The sequence below is a fragment of the Populus euphratica genome, unplaced genomic scaffold (assembly GCF_000495115.2).
Source record: "Populus euphratica unplaced genomic scaffold, PopEup_1.0 scaffold99.1, whole genome shotgun sequence".
Classification (NCBI taxonomy): domain Eukaryota; kingdom Viridiplantae; phylum Streptophyta; class Magnoliopsida; order Malpighiales; family Salicaceae; genus Populus; species Populus euphratica.
The window spans coordinates 560820-586329 of record NW_011499902.1 but is presented as its reverse complement, the minus strand read 5'-3'; the positions used below and the strand labels follow the sequence as shown (position 1 = coordinate 586329).

The following is a 25510-nucleotide window of genomic DNA, read 5'->3' as shown; positions in this document are numbered from 1 at the left end:
CCCCTACTGCCCACTCGTGATGTCGGAACTCATGCGCCGGCCATGCACATGGGAACAAATATCTCGGTGCCCGCCTAGTCATTATTAGTGAAGATTGGGAAACTGGACAAGTCCTTTTCAACGTATTTGTTTATCCACGCATGGCTGAGATGGAGATGCATGTACGCGCTTGGAGTTTTCTCTTAATTTGGTGCTTTGCACACAGCAAAGGGCACTACCATCCAATTCAATCCATTTAAAAAGCCTGATGATGTGATTTACACCTACTTGTGCCTTGATGAGAACGCCCCCAGCTTGAAAGTGAATGAAATTGAAGATATTTTGATGGGAAAAGCCATACTGTAAAAGTATATCGCACTTCTCAGCCACTGAGAGAAATAATTAGCATTTGGACAAGAATGTCAAGGATCAAAAACATGCAGCAAAGGAGCGATCCTTAACAAAGGCTCTAGTGTTTGAGGTAAGAACTTTCTGGCAAAGAGATAACACATTGAGGTTGTGTTACCATTATAAACGCATTCGGAACCAAGCCGAATTTGATTCAAGAATTCGTCTGTAATATCAGCCCACCCGAATTTCGCTGGATGAGGACCGCCCCTTGACCAATCCACCCAAGTGATGCTCCGATTCGAATTTAATTCAGGATAAAGTATGTTCACCAATGTTGGAAAATAATGTTCATCCATGTAACATGGCGGGTGACAATGCTCTTGAAAGACCTGGTAATATTTTTTATCGGAAATAATGTGAACCGCCATGTCTCGGTGCACCTCAAACCATTGTGACCCTTTTCGCCAATCGGTAATGTTTATTGCAGGCCACATTCTAGGGTTGTACCGACCACGACCTGGTTTTCTTGGATCGTCAAAGGAGCCTAGGAAGCTTAAATTTGAGTTCATGACGTGGTCGTATGTTGTCTTGAAATTGAACAGTGGAATACAAGATTCAGAGAGCAATACAAATCTTTGGTTGGAGTAGTCAAGGAGGGCATTCGCTAACAAGCGTCTCTCGGCATCTATCATTGTTCCGGTCCCCCAGTAGACTGCCTGCAACAAAAATATAAACAAATTTTAGAAAAATGCTACATAAAAGAAAAAAAAACTAACCAATTAACAAATAAACTAAAAAAACTATAGTTTTTCTCCAGCTGCTTTACCGTTTATAAAAACATTGAAGCTTCTCCTCTCTTTCTTTTAATTCTTTTATGGCCTCATAATATGTTTTAGACTATAGTAAAAACGAAAATAGAGAACTGTCATATAAAACACAGAAAATACGGGGTCAATCTTAAAGTTTTTATAATTCTTGTTTTGATCCCAAAGCTTATTGTATTTTTATTTTTTTTATTTCATTCTTTAATTTTTTTTATTTGATTCTTTTATGGCCTAATCCTATGCAATAATGTTTTAAATTATAATAAAAAAATAAAATTAAAAGATAAAGGACTACCATATGAAACATGAAGACAAAAATGTATGGTCAATCTCAAAGTTTTAAAATTTTTTATTTTAATTTAAAATTTTCTTTTTTCTTTTTCAATCCTTGAATTTGAAATAAAAGATAAAAAATCACTAAACAAATAATAAAGAAAAAACAATTATTGATTGACCACATACAAAAATTAAAATAATCAATTTTGGTATAAGGGTTTGATAATAATGATCTTTTTCTATAAACATCCAAAAAAATAAATCAGGTTAATTTAGATTTGATTAGCTCTCATTTCTTAAGTGATTTTGAGATATGTTTTTGAAATTAGTAAGTAATTTATGAATGTTTTTATGTATTTTTAGATGTTTTTAAGTAAAAACCACTTAAAAATTGGGTTTTTAAAGAAATAAATGTATATTTAAAAAACAATAGTTAAATATTTTCATACCCATATGTCTTTGATTTTTTGATTTTTAAAAGAAAGGTTGAATTTTTATTTTATCTTTTAAATAGTATTAATAATATTTTCTCAGTTTATCGATTTATTAGTTGTCTTTAAATCTAAATTAATATGCTCTTCATTTTTAAAAATTGTAATTCATGTTTTTTAAATATTATTTGTTTTTAATTTTATAATATTTCAAAAAAAAATTATTTTACATTTGATATCAATAAAACTTATTTTTATAATGTGTTTATAAAAATAAAAATATTTTTTTTTATAAAATAACCTCTAAATTAAATAAAAAATGCATAGATTAAATGGAAAAGTCGAGGTTAAATATTTATATAATCATTTTGTTTTTAGGAGAAAAGATAATTTTTCATTTAAATATTTAATTAACATTAATAACTCTTTCATGGGTTATAAATTCATAAATTTTTAATTTATTTTATTAGACATAAATAATCTTTATTTCTCAATTAACATAAATCATGATGATATACTAAAAAATATCTATAATATGGATACATTCTTTTACAATGTTAAAAATTAACTTAAAATTATATTTATGGTGAAAATAACATGTTTGTGTTTCTAAATTAAAAAAAAATATTTACACCATTAAAATATTTTTCTATTATGTTTGAAATTAACAAAAAAAAAATATTTACTCACGATGTATCATGAGTGATAAAACTTGTTATACAGTGATAGATACAATTGTAGGAGATCGTAATATTATAGAATTTTTTAATAATTTATTTTAGGTGTTTATTTATGCGAAATTTGTTAAAATTAATTATTATATTATCTTTATCCAAAGTTTATGTAAGATACTAGTACTTTTCTCGACTAAATCAAAGAATTTCTTCCACCGTTTGATTTACTGATTTCATGACCATTCAATGGTAGGGAAAATTTTGGAGTGGAATCATTTCATGTTCTCAAAGAGAACATAACCGTTATATTTATTAAATTAAATAATCATAATTCGATGCATAATGAAAATTAAAATTAAAATTAAATGTTTGATATTGTATTTTTCTCACCTAATTCAAATCATTTAATTTAAAATTAATAATAAGATTTAAGAATATATGCAGTTATATCTCTTTTAATATATAAAAATAAAAGAAAAAATTGAGTTATTGAATAGTTTTATATTTAAAGGTAACTTTATGAAAATTTAATAGTAATAGTTGGAATTGTGATAGTGTTTGTTTTATAAAATATTTTTTTATTTTAAAATATATTAAAATAATATTTTTTTATTTTTTAAAAAATATTTTTAATATAAATATATTAAAAAAATTAAAATTATAAAAAAAATCAATTTAAAAATAGCTTTTAACTATAAAAAACAATAATAATGGAGAAAATTGAGATTTCGCTGCCAATGCATTTGTACGATCCAAGAGGATAAAGAAAAATCCATCAAAATTGATAGGTCTTAATTTGTGGGGCCTACGCCATTGGAGGTGTAATCATGAAGAGTTGGATTGGTGGTAAAGAAAAGGCTTTTCCTTTTTTCATTTTCAGAATTTAAATTTTGGAATCAATATTCACAGATATTTATTATTTTTAAAAAATTATATAAAGCCCATGTAAGATATGCATCTTTAAGATTGTCCCATAAATTAGACGTTAGTCTCTTATTATGCAAATTAATCCAAAAATAGTTTTAAACACATTTAGCACTGAATATGAAAGAATATACAAGAAATAAATATAGTGATCTTTTTGGTTGTTTGTTTTATATTTCCATTTATTATATATATTTGCTGCAAGATTTACGTTTAAGAAAGCATTACTATTTTGCACAATGCAAGAAAGAAATCTTAATTTTTTAAATTTTTTTTAAAATAAAAAAAATTCGTTTTATTGTTGTCTGATATAACCGAATTTGACCTTTTAAAAAAAAATGTAATATGCCTATAAAAATTGTAGATTTTTTCAGTTCAAGTCTAGCATGATAAGTTTTGGCTATGAATTGGAATTTATAATTTTATTTTACTATTATTATTTTTATTTAAAAGATCTTATCTTAGCATTACAAAATACGAATTCATTCTTAAGAAAAGGAAAACTTAAATATCGTAAATTAATAATAAAAAGAAAAAACTAAAACAAATTTCAAGAAAGAAAAATAAAATAAAAATAGTAGTGTAATTAGGATTTGATGCATAGTTGCGCATCCCAATACCAACCTAAATCTAAAAAGAACCGCTTAAGTTCAATTCTACTCAAGAATGTCTTGGATTTATGAAATCTTTCCAACCTATAACCTGGCATATGCCTAAACAATTCACCTAGCTGGTTTGGTACTTGTATAATTAATTACCACAGACAAAAGGGAAGGAAGGAAGAAGAGAACTTTCAAACAATATTGATTCACTGAGTAAGGGATTTCATCGAATTTGCAATGATTTTGAAAGAAGCTAACCTGGCTAGGAATTCTTCTACCATAGAAGACAGAACTTCGAGGCCATGAATCATTGTAAGAAGGATGTGGGTGCAAATAAATGGAGTAGAGTCCTTCATGTCCTTCAAAGAACTTCTCCCACAGGAGAGACAACGGAAGCGGCCCATATGTCAAGAACATAAAAGCCACTTTTGGAGCATGTTTGTGAGCAGATTCTTGAACTATCGGGACCTTGGATGCTCTCCTCAGCAACTCCTCGTCACTCATATTGTGCATTGCGAGGAGTTCATGCGTTGTTTCTACCAGCAATGACTTCGATGGTATTGGTGAAAACATAGGGCTAGGAGCGGCTTGTAAAGTGAATGGGAAACTCCTGAGATACTGACAAAGTATCATTCCAAGTGACAAGCCGAAAACGAAGAACATGAAATGGAAGACATGGGCTAGTTGTGAATGGGGCTTGAAAGGGATCAAAGTTGATAGGGTTCCTAGATATTGCTCTTTAGCCATTGCTACTGATATTGTTGGAAATTAGGGGAGAAGATTCTCAATTTAAATTGCAAGAACTATAGCTGGACGTTGATGAAAATACTTGGAACGCAAGTAATGGTAGCCAGAATGAGTTGCTGCAAGTCGCTTCTCCCGTAGTAATAGACCAGCACCATTTTTATTCTTATTTCACCTCTTCCCAGGAAGTCTAATTCCATTACCTAATAAGAAATTAATGGACAAATTGCGATTTGGTCGTGGTCCATGATCATAGACAACGCAATAGCCAGCAGAACTCTTGACAAAATCAGAGAATCAGGACACCAAAGCCTGCCCTTCGCTTAAATTTAGGCAAGCAACCACATTCGCACTCAATTTTTGCTTGAGCACTATATTTTCGTCTCTTCTAGCTTTTTGTTCCTCTTGAAAACGTGTACGAGAATATAATTATAATTTATTTTCAAAATATTTTTTATTTAAAAATATATTAAAATAATATCTTTTATATTTTTAAAAAATTATTTTTAAAATCAGCACATTAAAACAATCTAAAAAATATTAATCTAAAATAAAAAATAAAAAAAAATCCTTTTAAAAATATTTTTGAAATGCAAAAACCAACTATTACTCAATTACTGTTTCAATTAAGCAAATTGTTAGGTCTTGGCCTCCAATCGATCCTAGATAATATGTGGCCAGCAACCCATTTTGACTAATCTAGAGAAATATGGCGCCAAATCATTGCTTGAATTTAGGTAGCGAAATATTGGGGTCTAGATGCGTGTTTAGTATCGTTATCTTAAAAGTATTTTCTAAAAAGTATGTTTTTTAATATATTTATAATTATGCTCTGGATCATGCTATTCAAAATTTATAAAAATTTTACTTGAAGGAAGCAAGCTGATGAATAGTCAATTGATTGATTGTGAGATAGGGCATGGACTGCAAATGTGTATAGGGATTATGAATATAATTTGCTCCTGTTTGTCAGTCAAAAACTGTGCATATTAATAATAACAAATACCCATGTTGATGCATGTGAGCTACAAAGTCAAACTTATGGTATGTTTGATGTTATTCTCTTGGGTATTTTTTAAAATGATTTAAAAATCATTAAAAATATTAATTTCATTTTTTTATTAAAAATATTATTTTAATATATTTTTAAATAAAAATTATTTTAAAAAATAATATTTACTAGGGGACTAAACACCCCCTTGAAAGTCCGGAGAGGGCATTGCTCGGTTCAGAAGAGATAGCAGCTGGAGCTTGAAGTCAACATCTTCATTCGAAAGACTTTGAAATTTTACCAGTTGAAAGATCAATGATTGCTTGTGTGGTCAAGTTTGAATATTGAGAATGAAGATTTTTTAGGGGGCAATATTTATTTATTTATTTATTTTTGTTTTGGAGGATGCTTAAAGTTTTCCATGCTGATGATAGGGAGACATCACGTTAGATTTTTGGCTTATTTTACAAGCTATTTCTTTTATCCCTTGAAAGACTAAAGTTTTAAAATAATGTATTCATCTCAATAATGACCATTCACAGGTCTGGTTAGCCAAATTAGCCACCTCTTCAAAGAAACTACTGAAAAAATCCATTTCCACTGAATTTCTTGACTTTAAATTTGGGAAATTAATATGAGATAGACATTTTACAATGAATAACATTATTTAAATATTAGATTTGGAATTTGAACTTGAAATCAGTTCTTAAAAGTATTTGAACAAGAAGAAGATCACATTTTACTTATTTTATTTTATTTTATTTTTTTTATTTAGATTAATAAAAGTTTTAGAAGTTAGTCCACAATTGGCTTTGCTAATTTTGCATCTGTTTTTATTATTATTATTATTATTATCCATCAAATATTATTATTATTATTATTATTAATAAAATCCATCAAGATCATGCATTTAAGAAGTAAAAAGGCACGACTTTTGCCTTTTTCGCCGTTTTGGCCTCACCAAAAGAGAAGGCTTTAAAACGCACCGTTTAACACCATCAAAACAAAAGAGAAGAAAAATAGATGACAATAAATCAGAGAGAAGAAGGAGACGAAGACGAAGACGAGAGGAGAGACGTAATAGCATCAAACCCTTCTTTCCAACCCAATTTAAAGCTCACACGTGTCACTCAAGACCAGCTTTTCAAGCTTTAAGCATGTATGATCATCAATGACATCTCCTTTTATAACATTCATATGTGTATTATTTAACAATACTCTAAAAACGAGTGATAAAATAGACGCAATTTACTATAAATTACTATAATAAATTTATATCTTAGTGGAAAAGTTAGAAAGCTAAGATATGGTCTATTTTGATTTGTTATGCTAACTTATTGGTCATGACAAGATTGAATAAGAATATTATTGTTTTTATAAATTATTTTGTGTAGTAAAAATACTTTTCTACCTCTAATATCAACCAAACCAAACTTAAACCTATTAACCAAGGGTTATTTTAACTTTGCCAAACTCTAAATTAAGTAAAATATTTCTTCAACCTTAGATAAGACAAAATAGCTTCTATATATTCAGGGATATTGTGATATTTTTATATTAATTTATTTGTTATTTCCAAAGTTACAGAAGGTTTTTATAATTTAATATTTATTTTTAAATATTAAATTATAAAAACCTTCTGTAACTTTGGAAATAACAAATAAATTAATATAAAAATATCACAATATCCCTGAATATTTATTTTTAATATTAAATTCAAAAAAGCTGCCAATAAGAGTTATTCACATACCTACGCATTGATAGCTTTCGCGCTTTTTTGATGGTGCGTGCAGCACTACTATTACTGTTTGTCAAAAAATAATTTTTTGTTGTGTAACTGAAAGTGTCATCATTTACTATTTCTTCTGGTGTGGTGACTGGTTTATATTGATGGTGAACCAATGGTTCGTTGTCATTGGTCGTTTCTTCTACCTACTCTTCTTTTTATTTTAGTTAAAGTACATGTTTGTCCTCTCTTTTTTTTTGTTTTTTCAATTTCAAACCTTATTTTCATCATTACCCCTTTTAAAATAATTTTTATGTTTTCAATCCAATCCTTATATTACAATTTATCATATATTATTTTTTTCAATTCGATCCTTATTCTTTTGATTTATCATTTTCACCCTTGATATTTTATTAAATTTTTATTAGTATTTAATTTCATCCTTCAATCAAAGTTATGTTGTTTTTTTTTAATTTAGCCCTTATTCTTTTGATTTATTTTTTTTAATTTTTTTTCTTTATGATTTAACCCTCCAATTTAATTTTTTAAATGCCCTCAATTTTATTTTTTATTTTTTTCCACCCTTATTTTTTAATTATATTTTTTTATATACTTGAAGTTTTAACGAGTTACATGCTTCAGTGTTTGATTTATTTGGGATTGGGCTTTACAATTTTTACATTTGTCATGCTTCCAACTTAATAATACGAGTCATAAGTTTTAAGTGTTAATATGGTTAGGAATTTTTTTTCTCATTTTATTTTGCGATTTTATCATTCAATAATTTTTTTTTAAAAAAAATTCTGTGGTTACTTTCATATTATTTTTCATCAGTTTTTCTTGATCTCATTACCTAAATCACAAGTTTTGCAAATTTGTTTTTGGATAGAGGTTTTTTAATAAAAAAAAAGTTTTGTTTTGTGTTTAATTTTTGCTGACTTTTTATTTTATTTTTTATTGTACATTATACAAGTAGGTTTTGTTTTGTTCAAAAAATAGTTATTTTAAAATAATATTTCTAAAAAATAGTTATCTTTCAATATTTAATTTGTTGGAGATTCAACCTCATACAATCTTATCACTCTATATTTTTGTTAAATATTAATTTTATAATTATCTTCAATTTTTTTTCTATAAGTTTATCTCAATTTCATAATTCAAGTCATGGATTTTGCTTGCCATTTTGTTATTAATGTTTTTGTTTGATTTTTCAAGATATTATGCTAATTCATCTAGAATATTTTTTGGGTTTTATATAAATAAGGTTTATTTTTAAATAACATTGTTGAAGTGTTTGGCCTTGCATAATAATTTTTTAGGACATGAGTTTATTTAGCTAATTTCATTTGTGTTTATTTTTTAATTCATGATTTTTTAGGTTGAGGATTTATCTTTTATTAATTTTAATAAACAAGTTCTCATTTTGTGTGGATGAATATCTTGATTTTCATTTATTTATCGATTTTATCAATTTTTCTTTTGATTATTGTTAACGATTTGTTTTTCATTTATTTACATGAATAATTATTAATTTATTTAATGAGATACTTGCATAAGCTTTTTAATTTACATTGAAGTAGCTAGCATAGCTAGTATTTAAAAAAAAAATTAATTATAACCTGTAACAAAGTGTGGGTTAATAATAGCTAGTGTATATGCAAATTTGAGTTCTTTTGATAATTTGAGTAATAAAATTTAACCTTTAATGTATTTTGCTAAATGGGTCATTACTTTTTTGTGGAAAGAATATAGAGTAAGGTATGTGAAAGTTGATGTGAGTTTAGATTGATTTTTTACTGGAATGCTTTTATGTTGCAAAGTTTTGATACTTTATGCTTGTAATTAATGTGAATGCATCAAAACATGGATGTCATAACTTCCATTTTGTTATCACTTTTCACATCTCCCATTTTGATATGGCTTTTTTTTCCACAATATTACAGGAAAAGTTAAAAGAGATGGTGCTCGAGATGTAGCACTGTACACTAGAACACCAAACCTTTTTTTTTTTTTTTCATCTCTAGAATTTATTTTTTTCCTTTATAAGATTAAATTGTTGGCCAACTTAAGTGAATTTGTTGAGAGGGGACAAGATTGAAAGATAGATGACCAAAATAAAAAGACAAGAAAAATAAGTGGTTGTATAAAAATTGGTGTTAAAAAAGTTCACTTTAATCCTCTAATTTTTCAAATGATATATTTATGATCCCTTTAATTTTCAAAAATTACATTTTAAGACAATTTTATTTTTTTATTTTCAATCCCTAGTTTGACAGAAAAGAGAGAGAATCATTAGATTTTGATTGAAGAGAAAAAAATCTTGGTTAACATTGATTCCGACTATGAAATAAATCGATCTTGATGCCAACTTTATTTGATGAAGAGAGTTACATCGAAGTGTTTTTGGCATTTTCATCAAATGAGATTGTAGATCTGAGCTCGAGAAGCTTTTTTAATTATTGTTGATTTTAGGATTTTTGAAAGATGTGATGTCATGAATAAATTTATCAAAGTTTCTAACGTATTTCTATATTTAAAAAAAAAATAGATTGAAATCAATTTTTTAAACATAACATACCTCTATATGGCCTTACCCAAGACCCTATGGTTGCCAGGGCTACAAATAACATGTCTTTGCATCTTCTTTTTAATAAACAATGGAGGACTCGTCACCCATCCTTTAATATACAAAAATTAAGATGTGTGGAACGTGGATGTAGCTTCTCTTTGATATGTTAGGCATCGGCACCCATACACGTGTCTAGCCTCTCTGTTTTTTTGTTTTTTATTTTTATTTTTTCCTATATTTTACACTTTGGTCATTCAAATAGATTGGCTATATAATAATTTGAATTTTATTTTATTGAATACCAATGCAATTCCTTTTTTATATTAGCGAGCTCTTTTTTAATATACTGCTTTATGATTCTTGTTTTAGATTTTATTTTATCGCTGTATTTTTTTGTTTCATTAGATATTGTTCAATCTTTTTTATGAAATTTTATAACATTATTTTCTTATAACATTAGTAAGTGTGTTTTTTTTTTTTTCTTATAGTCCTCCATGATGGTTTTTAACTCAAGATTAAAATAAAAAAAAAGACTCACATTAAAAACATTTCTTGGTGCAATAAAATTTTTATTGCTAATGGTTATATCTTCTTTTTTTTCCACAAAAAACAATTATCTAACTCACGGTAGAAGGCGAGCAATGTACTAGTCACTATTATATTTCTTGTTGAAGATAGGTTGCAATTATGCCATTGAATTCAACATTAGTGTAACACATTCCTTCACCTATTTTTTTTCATGTCCATTATTAGGGATGAACAAAAAAATCAAAAAACCAATTAAACCAAAAAAACTGGAAAAAAATAATTGAAAAAACTGAACTATGAAAAAAATTGATTAAACCAATTAGAATTTTGAAAAAAAATCAACCAGCTCAGTTCAATTTTGATTTTATAAGCTTGAAACCGAAAAAACCGAACTATGAAAAAAATTGATTAAACCAATTAGAATTTTGAAAAAAAATCAACCAGCTCAGTTCAATTTTGATTTTATAAGCTTGAAACCGAAAAAACCGAACTAAAATGAATCAAACCCAAACATAAAAAATCATGCCAAACCAGAAAAAACTGAGCAAAAATCGAGCCAAATTGAATAAAGCAAGCCACCAGTTTGAACTGATTTCAATTCAATTTCGGTTTTAAAAAAATTCAGTTCGGTTACTTTTTTTATAAAAACTGAATCCAACCGAAAGTGATCACCCCTGTCCATTTATAAAAACAATTAGGGGGCACTAATAAAAAACATCATGGAGCAAGACTTATTATACTTAGATTGCTATAGGATTTTTTGCTCTTGACAGTACAAGCCAAGGAAGCACAAGTTGGAAGGTAAAATGGTCTTTTCACGAAGTTCAGTTGGTATTATCAAATTAAACAGGGATCAATATATCGCTTTATATTTTTTGCACAATGAAATTACTAATTTAGCCTTAAAATTAAAAAACAAAAAACATTTACTAGGGGCAAAGGGCTTTTTTTAACTTTTCATCTTTTTTTGCCAAATATACTTACTTAACTCCCCTTGAAAACTTATTTTCTTGAATTTGTGTTAAGGGGTTTTTTAGTCATTTCATTATAGCTTTTTTGTAATTATCAAATAAACTTGGGGGCAATTGGATATTTTAATATAAGTAAAATATATCTAAAAAAAAATAATTGTCACGTGCAATGCAATGAATGGGAGGAGTCCGCGCCTTTCTTTTTTGGTAGTGTTAGGAGCAACACACCGAGATCTTAACAATGTGAGGCTCGTATCGATGGTGAACCGACGATAGAAATTCAATGAAATTTTTTTCTTTTCCTCCCCTTTTTCTCTCTCTTTTTCTTAGTAAAATACATGAGTTTTTTTTTATTTTTTTAATATAATTGATCCTCATTCTTTTGATTACTATTTATTTATTCATCTTATCTTTTGTAAATTATTTTTTTCTTCAATTTTATCCTTCAATATATGATTTCAATTTATTTTTATGTCAGATCTTACCCCTTTTTTATTACTATTTATTTTATTTTTTTATCACCTTTTTTCCCAATTCCATCCATCATTATTTTGTGATTGAAAATTGACTTTGTTGTTTGTTAGGTTTTGTCTTCCATGGGGTTAGTTAATCTCAGGCTTATAATTAAAGTCATGAATTTCAAATATTAATATGAGTTGATTTTGGTTTTTTTTTTTAAGGTTCTTTATTAAATTTATTATCTTTTAAATTTTATCCTTCAACATTTGATTTATTAAGAATTGATCTTCATGTTTTTTTTTGTTATTTTATTATGTTATCACAATCCTATATCTATGGTCGCAAGGTCAATGAGTTAACATGAGCTAAGTCGTATCTTTTTTCTTCAATTGCTTTTATAAAAAACTATTTTTATTTTTATTTTTACCCTTTATATTAAGTTATTTGATATTTAAGCTTCATTGGTTTATTCAAATTGCTTTTGCCAACATAACCTGATATCACGACCAAGTTACAAGTTTGGCATGTTATCTTAGATAGTCTTTGATCGACCTTTTCTTTTCTTTCTTTGCCAGTTTTTTTTGTTGGTCAATTAGTTACTTTATTGTTTTTGTATTTTTTTATTCATATAAGTAAGAATATGTAAGATTATGCAAGCTCATTAAACCTAGTCAAGTTGATGACTTAATTCTTGTTTTTTTTTTCTCTTCTTTAAAAATGCTCATGGCTTTAGTGTGGATCAGCAATTTAATATAGTCATATTGGTCTCTGTGTGTTCTTTTGTTTGTAAGCTTGACAAAAAAGAAGGATGGAAAAGAGAGCCAACATGTAGACATTATTGTTATTCTTCTAGGCTGAAAGTGTTGTTATCATGCTTGTTCCAGGGTTTTACCCTACCCAAGACTCTTGTCACATTTTTAATAAAGCAATCCAAAAAAAAATTTTTATTTTTTAAATAAAATAATGTGATTTTAAATAAAAATAATAATTTAACATATCAGGTTTGCTAAGTCGACTAGTTTTAACTTAAGCCTGTTTAGAAATACGGATACAGTTGCTTTTTAAAATAATTTTTGTGCTGAAATGTATTAAAATAATTTTTTTATTTTTTAAAAAAATATTTTTGAAATTAACATATTAAAATTATCCAAAATATATATATAAAATAATATTTAGCAAAAAAATTAATTTTTAAAAAAATATAGGTACAACCATATTTCTGAACGCTTACTAAATTAAGTTTATTTAGGTCAATTTTTAAACCAGCTCAAAATAAAACACACGTTGCAGGCTAGGTTTTGAATGGACTCATCGGCCTATGCAGGGTTGAGTTTAATAACTTATGGCTGAAAAATTAGCTGAAGGCAACTTAAAGTTTTGTTGCTTTTATTGTATTTCATTTACATGTTTAGACAACACAAGCTCTTAACGATGGAACGAGAAATATATTTTCAAGGGGTGGCAGGTAATGAAGAGGTGATATGGAAAAGATGGAACAGGAAGGATTTGGTCTGAATGTAAATGATTTTATTCGAGCAACTTACCATAACAATCTGGGATTTCCACGTCCTTTATTCAATTTCTTAAGACCAGAAGAGATTATGTAAACATAACTCTCTTTTTTTTATCAGCCTGTCAGCATGACTCTGAAAGTTTCAAGTTTCAGTTCAACGGCATTCAGGAATACAAGTTTGATCTTATAAAAATAAAAAGAGATTTTTTATGTTGGTGTTCGTGTAAATTCTTTAATATCACAGAAATCTCAGTCTCACAACATTGTCAATGGACTAATGATATGGCCAGTAAAGCAACCAAACAAGTCCTTATCAGGTTCTCTTGGCCATTTAAGAGCTTAACTTACAGGAACATGCATCATTTACGGTTTCAGATTTGAGCTTTTTGCCAAAGCTCAGAAGCTTCACTTAATTTTCTAATCACTCTGCGGAATGGTCATATAGAATTTCATTCAACAATCACATGGGAAACAAAATCTTTGTGATACTCAACATTCAGTTTTGATGACCCGCATGTTCGTGAGTTTGTTCACTAAGCTGGTTATAACAGAGATTTGGCATTTGAAAATGCCGGACAATAAGCAAGCCCAGTGAACGTTCCGCAAGAACAATGAACCCTCCGGGGATTAAAACCACAATCTATCCTAAGGCCAATGTCCATGAGGTGTAGTGACATGTTACCTTGTGTCCTTGCGACGAGTACCCTGATCTGATCAAATTGTCGGGTTAAGAGCTCGCTCTATTTCCTCCAACGAGCGTCCCTTTGTCTCCACAACATTAGCTGCTATGTACAACACAGCAGAAAGACAGATGCCGGAAAATCCTAAATACACAGAGCTGATCCCAAACTTGTTCACGAAGCTCAAGAAATACAGGCCGATGACAAAATTTGCAGCCTGTTACCATAGAAAACCAAATCGTATTTAGCATGTAATCAAGTAATCAACCAATCAAACATTCTCAAAGAAAAAAAAGATAGAAGTAAATTAAAAGTTCCATTCACATTTACACTCAAAAACAAGTAACAAATATATGAATACAAATGTGTGAGCTATCTGCTCACAAAACTCCACATAACAGAGGCCATTCCCTTGGTATTATCTCTAAATCAACAAGCTGACTATGGCCCTCCCCTACAGGCATGCACGTGCATTCATATATCTACAAAATGAACTATTCAAAGTCTTTGGCATAAGAAATGATGGTTTGTTTTTCAGACACTTTCTTCTAATTCCAGTCAATTGCTTATTTATATGTTTGTGTCAGTGTTCAAACTTTATTGCATAGCAGTTTTTGAAGGTGGTGATCAACACTGATATCTGCGATTGGAAAACTATAGTTTACAAATGTTCTTCTTTCATGGCTTACCCAGTGCATGCCCAAGGATAAAGCAACTGCTTTCGCTCTAATTCTGGAGGCAAATATCTCTGGAAGAAGAAGAGCTGGCACAGGACCAGCACCAAGTGAAAATGACAACACGTAGCTGTATCAAGAGATGAGAAGTCCAATTCAGATACCATATCCAATTGGATAAAAATAACAGACATCAGAAAAAGGAGAAGCTCAATTAAATCTCATAAGGAAATAATCTTCCCTAATTGCTCAGAAACAAGAAGGCAGAAGAAAAGAGCTTGACTTATCTCACATGGAAAATAATTGACTTACCAAACTGTCCCTAGAACTGCAAGGGTTCCAGAATATGGTGCCAGGGCCTTCCAAGTGAAGGACAAGGAAAGCAGCAGCATTGAGGCAGCCTTCATGACAGAACACGCAAAAAAGGAATTGTATTAGATACAAGATTATCCTAGTCCCACTTATTTGGAATATTTTTCTTTGGGAATAAAAATGTTTGTAAAGAAGATGCAGAAAAGTTAAATTATGTCATGTTCTCTCAAGAAGTTACAACATGGACTTGTGGAGGGATCCTGGCAACAGTGGGTTGACATTATGCAACCAAATTCTATGCCATGTGTGCTCGAAGAAGAAAAGGTTGCCAGACTTGAAATACTAATATTATCTAACTTGGTGCAAATCAATAATGCCTAGCTCATCAAAATGTCTGATAAAGCCATTCATCAGTCAGCCAAAACAGAGAGAGAGCTCATGACTCGAGAATCCATCAAGGCATCTGTAAAATCATTTCAGGTCAAAATACTGGAAGAAAACAAAGAAGTGAGGCTTAGGGCATCACTAGTCTGTCGCCTATGTGAGATGATAGATCACAAACTAATACTTAAGGATTGGAAAATCCTTCTTATTTTCAGCATATCAAGCAGGTATGTGCAGACCAGCCCTTGTCAAGATAATTTCTTCAGGTATAGATTGGTCCTTATCTCCTTCTTTTAGTTTTTCTGTGTTTTCTTAATTCAATAATTCCCAGTTAGGTATTGAACCAATAGGAATGACATAAAATACAGTTCAGCAGTGAAAGTTGAGGGAGAGAAAAGGATAATCTGAGCCCAAAATGAAAATTCAGGAGGTAGTTTAAAAGGCTCTAAGCTCTGTTATTGATGACCATAAAAAAGTAACAGAAAATTATGTTTTTCTGATTAAAAGAATGAATGGTTTGAAACTACAAGTAACCCTACCATTCCAAAAAAGCTTGTGATTAGAAGACTCTTCCTTCCTTGTCTGTCCATTAAGGAAGATGCAATAGTTGTGCCTGGAAGAAGCCAGCCAAATTAAAACATGATGGTTGCAAATTGTAAAGTTAAACATGCACCTGATTCAGAAAGAAAGATAACAAAAATTTACCAAAGACGTTTGATGCCCCAACAAGAGCACTAGCAGCAACATCTGATGCAATACCAGCACTACGAAACACAGCAGTTGAATAATACACCACAGCATTTATCCCAGCCATCTGTTGGAAAAAGAAAAGTGCTACACCAAAAAATATTTTTGAAATTAACATATTAAAATTATCCAAAATATATATATAAAATAATATTTAGCAAAAAAATTAATTTTTAAAAAAATATAGGTACAACCATATTTCTGAACGCTTACTAAATTAAGTTTATTTAGGTCAATTTTTAAACCAGCTCAAAATAAAACACACGTTGCAGGCTAGGTTTTGAATGGACTCATCGGCCTATGCAGGGTTGAGTTTAATAACTTATGGCTGAAAAATTAGCTGAAGGCAACTTAAAGTTTTGTTGCTTTTATTGTATTTCATTTACATGTTTAGACAACACAAGCTCTTAACGATGGAACGAGAAATATATTTTCAAGGGGTGGCAGGTAATGAAGAGGTGATATGGAAAAGATGGAACAGGAAGGATTTGGTCTGAATGTAAATGATTTTATTCGAGCAACTTACCATAACAATCTGGGATTTCCACGTCCTTTATTCAATTTCTTAAGACCAGAAGAGATTATGTAAACATAACTCTCTTTTTTTTATCAGCCTGTCAGCATGACTCTGAAAGTTTCAAGTTTCAGTTCAACGGCATTCAGGAATACAAGTTTGATCTTATAAAAATAAAAAGAGATTTTTTATGTTGGTGTTCGTGTAAATTCTTTAATATCACAGAAATCTCAGTCTCACAACATTGTCAATGGACTAATGATATGGCCAGTAAAGCAACCAAACAAGTCCTTATCAGGTTCTCTTGGCCATTTAAGAGCTTAACTTACAGGAACATGCATCATTTACGGTTTCAGATTTGAGCTTTTTGCCAAAGCTCAGAAGCTTCACTTAATTTTCTAATCACTCTGCGGAATGGTCATATAGAATTTCATTCAACAATCACATGGGAAACAAAATCTTTGTGATACTCAACATTCAGTTTTGATGACCCGCATGTTCGTGAGTTTGTTCACTAAGCTGGTTATAACAGAGATTTGGCATTTGAAAATGCCGGACAATAAGCAAGCCCAGTGAACGTTCCGCAAGAACAATGAACCCTCCGGGGATTAAAACCACAATCTATCCTAAGGCCAATGTCCATGAGGTGTAGTGACATGTTACCTTGTGTCCTTGCGACAAGTACCCTGATCTGATCAAATTGTTGGGTTAAGAGCTCGCTCTATTTCCTCCAACGAGCGTCCCTTTGTCTCCACAACATTAGCTGCTATGTACAACACAGCAGAAAGACAGATGCCGGAAAATCCTAAATACACAGAGCTGATCCCAAACTTGTTCACGAAGCTCAAGAAATACAGGCCGATGACAAAATTTGCAGCCTGTTACCATAGAAAACCAAATCGTATTTAGCATGTAATCAAGTAATCAACCAATCAAACATTCTCAAAGAAAAAAAAGATAGAAGTAAATTAAAAGTTCCATTCACATTTACACTCAAAAACAAGTAACAAATATATGAATACAAATGTGTGAGCTATCTGCTCACAAAACTCCACATAACAGAGGCCATTCCCTTGGTATTATCTCTAAATCAACAAGCTGACTATGGCCCTCCCCTACAGGCATGCACGTGCATTCATATATCTACAAAATGAACTATTCAAAGTCTTTGGCATAAGAAATGATGGTTTGTTTTTCAGACACTTTCTTCTAATTCCAGTCAATTGCTTATTTATATGTTTGTGTCAGTGTTCAAACTTTATTGCATAGCAGTTTTTGAAGGTGGTGATCAACACTGATATCTGCGATTGGAAAACTATAGTTTACAAATGTTCTTCTTTCATGGCTTACCCAGTGCATGCCCAAGGATAAAGCAACTGCTTTCGCTCTAATTCTGGAGGCAAATATCTCTGGAAGAAGAAGAGCTGGCACAGGACCAGCACCAAGTGAAAATGACAACACGTAGCTGTATCAAGAGATGAGAAGTCCAATTCAGATACCATATCCAATTGGATAAAAATAACAGACATCAGAAAAAGGAGAAGCTCAATTAAATCTCATAAGGAAATAATCTTCCCTAATTGCTCAGAAACAAGAAGGCAGAAGAAAAGAGCTTGACTTATCTCACATGGAAAATAATTGACTTACCAAACTGTCCCTAGAACTGCAAGGGTTCCAGAATATGGTGCCAGGGCCTTCCAAGTGAAGGACAAGGAAAGCAGCAGCATTGAGGCAGCCTTCATGACAGAACACGCAAAAAAGGAATTGTATTAGATACAAGATTATCCTAGTCCCACTTATTTGGAATATTTTTCTTTGGGAATAAAAATGTTTGTAAAGAAGATGCAGAAAAGTTAAATTATGTCATGTTCTCTCAAGAAGTTACAACATGGACTTGTGGAGGGATCCTGGCAACAGTGGGTTGACATTATGCAACCAAATTCTATGCCATGTGTGCTCGAAGAAGAAAAGGTTGCCAGACTTGAAATACTAATATTATCTAACTTGGTGCAAATCAATAATGCCTAGCTCATCAAAATGTCTGATAAAGCCATTCATCAGTCAGCCAAAACAGAGAGAGAGCTCATGACTCGAGAATCCATCAAGGCATCTGTAAAATCATTTCAGGTCAAAATACTGGAAGAAAACAAAGAAGTGAGGCTTAGGGCATCACTAGTCTGTCGCCTATGTGAGATGATAGATCACAAACTAATACTTAAGGATTGGAAAATCCTTCTTATTTTCAGCATATCAAGCAGGTATGTGCAGACCAGCCCTTGTCAAGATAATTTCTTCAGGTATAGATTGGTCCTTATCTCCTTCTTTTAGTTTTTCTGTGTTTTCTTAATTCAATAATTCCCAGTTAGGTATTGAACCAATAGGAATGACATAAAATACAGTTCAGCAGTGAAAGTTGAGGGAGAGAAAAGGATAATCTGAGCCCAAAATGAAAATTCAGGAGGTAGTTTAAAAGGCTCTAAGCTCTGTTATTGATGACCATAAAAAAGTAACAGAAAATTATGTTTTTCTGATTAAAAGAATGAATGGTTTGAAACTACAAGTAACCCTACCATTCCAAAAAAGCTTGTGATTAGAAGACTCTTCCTTCCTTGTCTGTCCATTAAGGAAGATGCAATAGTTGTGCCTGGAAGAAGCCAGCCAAATTAAAACATGATGGTTGCAAATTGTAAAGTTAAACATGCACCTGATTCAGAAAGAAAGATAACAAAAATTTACCAAAGACGTTTGATGCCCCAACAAGAGCACTGGCAGCAACATCTGATTCAATGCCAGCACTACGGAACACAGCAGTTGAATAATACACCACAGCATTTATACCAGCCATTTGTTGGAAAAAGAAAAGTGCTACACCAACGCTCACAACTGCATAAATAAAAATGTTAGTAAAACAAATAATTTACCCTGACAAATCAAAAGTTATTAGTTATACACATACTAAAATACCAAGAGGTTGAAGTAACAATAAGCTATAGAAGATTATCTTAGGATGGTTTTTCAACTTGTGACAAAAACTATTTTCCAAGGCATAATCACTAAACGTGCTAAGACTTGAGTTTTTAATGCAGGAATGCAAGGTGATAACCCAGACTTTTATCCCATTCATTGTTTAAGCAATAATGGCTTGGATGGTTGTGGGAAGTACAATCTTTGATTTTCCTCAAAGAGCCTATTAACATTTATGCAGTAAAGCCTGTATTAGTAGATTTAATGAAGAGGTCAACAACTAATTAAAATGCAGAGGTATAGTCATGGATTTGTTCAGAAAATTTTGAGACATTTTCTTAAAGTGGCGAAAGTTTTGGCAAACCAAACAAAGATTATATCATCTGATTTAGACTGGTGCTTGCAAATCCAATAACCAAAGATCTACATCTTTCATCTGAAACCAAGTACCTTTCCAATAGCGGCTGCTAAATAGATCAAACCATCCAGCTTCTGGCTCAGCAGAACCTTGACTACCCACACTTAAGTCGGTCATGACATCAGCAACTCTTTCTTTTCCATTAAGTGTCTTTATGGACTTTTCAGCTTCAGAAAATTTTCCTTGCTGCAAGATAAAGATGTTTATCAATATCTTCTTAATGAATGATTAATTTAGATTAAAAACATATACAATTCCAACTATATCACAACATAAATAAATATACAATGGCCTCAATGACATGAGATTAAATACAACTAAACCTGAAAAAGCCACCGTGGACTTTCTGGAGAAAATGCCATTCCCAAAGCCAATAGAACAGCAGGGACAGCTGAAATGCCAAACATTGTCCTCCACCTGAAGGAGGTGTGTAAATAGTCTCGATTAAATGGCTAAGAAAGGAAAGATTATTCATGAACAACATGATTTCCAGTAAAGAGCTTTTTAATAGCCATTCAAGAAAAAATGAACATCAAAGCTTTTACTTAGTGCCACTCGATTTATTTTCATTGGTCAATTGTGCAAAAATCATGTGTTCTTTTGACATTACAACTTCAATTTTGTCAAAAGTGTATTAGGTAGATGAACTATTCTATCTGGAATGCTAATGAGATCAAAGTTTACAGTTACATTTTCTGGCAATAACACAAGAGCACTGATTTCGATTGGTTACAATGTATTCCTCAATGCTACACAAAACTAACGCAAAGATTTAAGACTTTCTGACAAGGTTCCATCCAAATTTATGCATACTTGAATGCTCTTAAAAAGAGTCTGAGCAAACTCGATGTGCAATTGGCCATTGCTAGAATGGCTAGGTGGAGTTAGCTAAGACAACATCATAATATAAAACTAAAAGAAATTGTAACCTTTAAAATGTGTTCACTTGAAATCTTTGCAATGTTAAATTTCCAGGATCAAGGAATTTTCAATGCAAATCATGAGGGCATTTGGTTTTTGCTGAAAGCATTTCTTGAGCTCTTTACTTGTGATAGAAATGCTCAGTTATGTTTTTTTTTTTTATTTTGTTAGGAAAAATGCCCTAGTATCTCACATCATTTGCAGCATCTATTCCTTTTCATTTCAGTTAATTTCACCCAATGACAAAATAAAAGAAATGGTGTTACACAGAATATTAGTGCGCACATGTTAAAGGTACACTCAGACAAAATGTGATTAATTTCTCTCTAAATTTAGATGCAGTTATCTAATCGTATTTGCCTAGATCAAAGTTTAATAACTGATGAAAATATTAATAAATAAATACAAGGGGGAATATGCAAAAGATATTCCAACCTCAACTCACAGAGGAACTATCTTAAACAACACGGATGAGAAAACCCAATCCAGGATTGGGCTGCCAGGAGTTGTAAGATAAAAATAACAATTAAAAAAAGTTAAGCATGGGCAGCTCCTGATTTTAACATTCTTTCATTGCACTTTTCAGCTGTACAAAGCATTAGTAACGAAACTTTCCAGGACCTTGCCATCCTTGTACAGACGAACTAGCTAGAAGGTCCATTAAATTGGCACTGTTGGTAACATAAATCAAACGATAACACACTGCCCTGTCATGCGACCCTGTTGTATTCCCACAGAGCTTTTGACTACAACCATATTAAAATCCTGTCTCGCATGAGGGCTGACCTCATTAATATTTACACAACCCCATATACTAGTGCTGTTCTCCTCCTATTTTAAAAGCATGTTGAAACCCGTCATCTTGCTGGAACTTGTATTTGCTTAAGATTCAGAAGGCCAAACACTTTCTAAACATATGATTTCCTTATACCAACAACTTGATTTTTGAGCCATTTAGATATTGAAGAGAAATAAGGATAAAATGTATTGACTGATCAAACTTTCCAAATGCAAAAGTATTGTCACTCTCCAAATTCCAGAGAAAGATTTTATACAGGTCACATGTCATGCCAATTAGAGAATTTGAAATGTCAAATTCAAAATCGATGCATTATCTCTCCTCTCCTTAACTAAATCATGTTCCTCTTGGCAACCACTTGTATGGTTAGTCCTAAAATCTAGACAATTGATGAGCATCTCTAAACAAAGAAGCCAAAAAACTTGCTAGATAATTATTTACTGCATCAATTTAGCACCAGTATGACATATCTATACAGCTAAAGTTTTGTTGCTCCATCTTCGAAGTCTGTCATCTATAGCTTCCACCTCATACAATCCAAAAACCTTTCTTATGGAAATGGAAGAAAAGATTCTTGAAGCAGCATTACCAGAAGCATTGTTGCTTATATCGTCAGGCATATAATTACCATATGGTTTATTTAAAATGCTTATTTCTTTCTTCATGTTGATTAAGCATAGCAATCACATATACAACCATTAGAGAAAGCATATAAAACATACCATATAGGATTTCCTGCCAATGGTAATCCAGCCACCAAAGCCAAAAGGATCCCAATACATATAAAAAGTTGGTTTATAGACCCCAGTGCACCACGGATTTCAGTTGGTGAGATCTGACCAAAAAAATAAGCACCACCAGATTAGCTCTTGAAAAACCATACACACTCACAGTGGCCTTATTAAAATGAGATAAGTAACAACCTCAGATATGTAAAGTGGCACGATAGCAGAAGAAATGCCAATTCCTATACCAGCAAGAAGACGCCCAATTATCATAGTATGTACGCTCTGGGCAGTAGCACTGGAATTTTTTTAAAACATAAGCTTTTGCAAAAGCATGATAAAAAAAAATTAAAAAAAAAAAAGCCAAAAACACAAGATAAAGGGAAAACCAAAGCAATGCTCCAATTGTAAGTGGGATTGCATCCAACTGAAATGTCCTTGTTCTTCCAAACTTATCAGCCAATGATCCTCCGGTAAATGAACCAACAGTAGCACCAGCAAGCAGTGTGCTAACAACCCATCCTGCTCAATCATTTGAGTGCTGAGATTATAAACTACCCAGCAATGCCAATTAAATTAACAAAAACACTATAAAGTCTAAGAAAAATATAAACATACTAAAGAACCAAATAGATCTCTGTTTATACTAGTTCGGCAAATGACATTCTCTGTTTCATTAAATTAAAACTGAAGTAATCAACACATTCTCTGCTTTCCTGAATTAAACTCAAGTAATCAACACATTCTACCGGCAAATTACCAACAAACAAAATTCCATTGATGAATTAACAAACAATTCCTTGCCTTGTAAGGTCGTGTTTTCGACAATCCCAAGATCCTTAGCAAGATACTCAAGTGAACCATTCACCACCCTGAATCATCATCATCATCATCCAAAACCAATAAATAAAAAACCAATGCAATTGAAAAAAGAAAGAAAAAGAAAACTAACAACAAGCAATTACCCTAAATGATAACCAAACAAAATAGCCCCTAAACAGGCAACTCCAACAAACGGAAAAACCGTTCCGGTCGAAGCTTTCCCCTGCTGCTGCTGCGGCGGCACAACATAATTAACGTCCTCAACCGATTTTATTGGCCTACCTTCTTCCACATCTCCCTCTCCTCCTCCTCCTCCTCCTAAAAGTTTTCAAATCAAAATCAAACACGCAACTTCACGAATAAATAAAGAAAAACGAACCGGACGAACCGGAAGCGAGAGCTTTGACGATGGGGCGGGAGCGGAAGAGAGAGGAGCGAGTGAGTTCGGTTCCCATAGAGGAGAACGAATCGAGACGCAATCCGAAACAAGAGGTGCGGTGAGGCATGCAAGAAGAAGAAGAAGATAGTAGTTGACAGTTTGTGTTGCTGAAATCAATGGAGGATGAGAGTTGCTTCGTATTCCGGCCTTTTTGAGCTCTGGAAAAGCAAACTGCTAGGCTTGTAGAATTGCTGTTAACGCTACCTTTGACGACGACCCCTCCATACATTACCGCTGCTTGCATCTTAATTAATTAATTCTGATTTTGAAAATTCAATCACACAAAAGTCAATAAATAAACACACTAAAAAACCAATAAAAAGGAACAGAAGCTGCAAATGCAGAGAGATAGAGAGAGACACCTTAAGGCTATGATATGATCACCGATGAGTGAAGACCACTGAAGCTTGCTTCTTCTTCTTCTTCTTCTTTTTTCTCTGTATAGATGAATATAAGAGAGAGGAAGGCTTTGGAAATTCCGTTACTTGCTTAGTACTAGGAGAACAAGGTTGGTGGAGAATTCGATTCTCTTTCTTCCTTTTTTTTTTTTTTCCTTCCATTAATAGTGATTTTATTTTCACAAAATCAAAGGAATATAATATCATTATTCACAAAATTAATCCAAATTAGATTCAAATCAAGTCACTTCACTTCATTTAAATCATAAATATTAAGACATTTTGAAAATCAGATAAAGTTACTGGTGTGTTATTAAGACTTCCATTAACATATTTAAAAATTGTTGATGCGGCGCTCATGATAGATGATATGATATTATAGGAAGAACCCGCAGTGCCATACACAAATAAGATTTTAAATTTACTACACGAATAAAGTTAGTAATTTTTATAAATATATTTGGAATTCAATAAATAGCCATAAATGTTTTTTTTTTGTTTTTTTCACAGGCAAGTAACTATTTACCCTTTTTTAAAAAAAAATTATAAATGACTGTGATTAAAAATGTATTGGATGTGGGAAAGAGGATGACGACGAGTGGATTTTGGATCAGATTCTTGGACAGCGTTGGAGGGGTCGCAGGTGGGTCCAGGTGTTTGCACGTGAGGACACGCAAGGTACTTGCGTTTGCTGTTCCCTCCTGTCCCTCCATTTATAACAGGTCTAGATATTTTACTTTTTTGTTTTTTCTTAACAAAGAAAAATATATATAAACTTTTTTAATATATTTTTGTATTTAAAAATATTATTAATTAAAAACAAATACACATATTATCAAATAAACTTGATATACCATAAACAATAGTTAAAAATAAATACACATCAAGATATTTAATTTCCTAAGATGTGATATTTATGTGATTATATTTGCTAAATTTATTAATTAAAATAATTTTTTATTTTAAAAAATGATAATAAAAATAAACACATATATTAAAATAAATTGTAATGATACACATTTAAAAATATTATTTTAAAATAAATTATTTAAAAAAAAATTCATCCATACAAAATATTAAGAAAATATAGATTAATAGAAAAATCACCTCAAAAATTAAATGGATAACTAAAAAATAATTTTCATTTCAAA

The 25510-nt window shown here is 31.1% G+C and overlaps 3 protein-coding genes across 5 annotated transcripts; all 3 read right to left on the bottom strand.

The window, feature by feature from the left end:
• Nucleotides 1-362: 362 nt before the first annotated feature.
• Nucleotides 363-5194, bottom strand: LOC105133011 (Core-2/I-branching beta-1,6-N-acetylglucosaminyltransferase family protein). The gene is made up of 2 exons (XM_011036788.1): nucleotides 4320-5194; nucleotides 363-1046 (listed from the first exon to the last, which is right to left on the bottom strand). Exons 1-2 carry the CDS (start codon nucleotides 4806-4808, stop codon nucleotides 402-404), a joined length of 1134 nt encoding a protein of 377 aa, XP_011035090.1. The 5' UTR covers nucleotides 4809-5194; the 3' UTR covers nucleotides 363-401.
• Nucleotides 5195-13963: 8769 nt separating this feature from the next.
• Nucleotides 13964-16449, bottom strand: LOC105133008 (plastidic glucose transporter 4-like). The gene is made up of 5 exons (XM_011036782.1): nucleotides 16318-16449; nucleotides 16152-16225; nucleotides 15229-15317; nucleotides 14932-15046; nucleotides 13964-14459 (listed from the first exon to the last, which is right to left on the bottom strand). Exons 1-5 carry the CDS (start codon nucleotides 16424-16426, stop codon nucleotides 14277-14279), a joined length of 570 nt encoding a protein of 189 aa, XP_011035084.1. The 5' UTR covers nucleotides 16427-16449; the 3' UTR covers nucleotides 13964-14276.
• An 806-nt stretch (nucleotides 16450-17255) lies between these two features.
• Nucleotides 17256-24559, bottom strand: LOC105133009 (plastidic glucose transporter 4-like). 3 transcript variants are annotated; one of them, XM_011036783.1, is made up of 14 exons: nucleotides 24322-24559; nucleotides 23911-24220; nucleotides 23666-23840; nucleotides 23505-23572; nucleotides 23090-23222; nucleotides 22899-22998; nucleotides 22698-22810; nucleotides 20579-20672; nucleotides 20288-20441; nucleotides 19610-19756; nucleotides 19444-19517; nucleotides 18521-18609; nucleotides 18224-18338; nucleotides 17256-17751 (listed from the first exon to the last, which is right to left on the bottom strand). In XM_011036783.1, the coding sequence occupies exons 2-14, from the start codon at nucleotides 24203-24205 to the stop codon at nucleotides 17569-17571; spliced, it is 1740 nt and encodes a 579-aa protein (XP_011035085.1). In that variant the 5' UTR covers nucleotides 24206-24220; nucleotides 24322-24559; the 3' UTR covers nucleotides 17256-17568. The 3 variants fall into 3 exon arrangements, with proteins under 3 accessions (XP_011035085.1, XP_011035086.1, XP_011035088.1); XM_011036784.1 differs by having other exon boundaries at nucleotides 23666-23834; XM_011036786.1 differs by having other exon boundaries at nucleotides 23666-23831.
• Between the last annotated feature and the right edge of the window lie 951 nt (nucleotides 24560-25510).

Excerpts from the sequence above, each read along its gene's own strand:
- LOC105133011 (XM_011036788.1), bottom strand. The coding sequence starts at position 4,808 with ATGGCTAAAGAGCAATATCTAGGAACCCTATCAACTTTGATCCCTTTC. Across the intron at positions 1,047-4,319 it reads GTAGAAGAATTCCTAGCCAG|GCAGTCTACTGGGGGACCGG; the intron begins GTTAGCTTCTTT and ends TTTTTGTTGCAG.
- LOC105133008 (XM_011036782.1), bottom strand. The coding sequence starts at position 16,426 with ATGGCTGGGATAAATGCTGTGGTGTATTATTCAACTGCTGTGTTTCGT. Across the intron at positions 15,318-16,151 it reads TCACAAGCTTTTTTGGAATG|GCTGCCTCAATGCTGCTGCT; the intron begins GTAGGGTTACTT and ends TCTGTCATGAAG. Across the intron at positions 14,460-14,931 it reads TATCCTTGGGCATGCACTGG|GCTGCAAATTTTGTCATCGG; the intron begins GTAAGCCATGAA and ends CTATGGTAACAG.
- LOC105133009 (XM_011036783.1), bottom strand. The coding sequence starts at position 24,205 with ATGCAAGCAGCGGTAATGTATGGAGGGGTCGTCGTCAAAGGTAGCGTT. Across the intron at positions 20,442-20,578 it reads GTCCACGGTGGCTTTTTCAG|CAAGGAAAATTTTCTGAAGC; the intron begins GTTTAGTTGTAT and ends TTTATCTTGCAG. Across the intron at positions 18,339-18,520 it reads GCAGTTCTAGGGACAGTTTG|CTACGTGTTGTCATTTTCAC; the intron begins GTAAGTCAATTA and ends CTCTTGATACAG.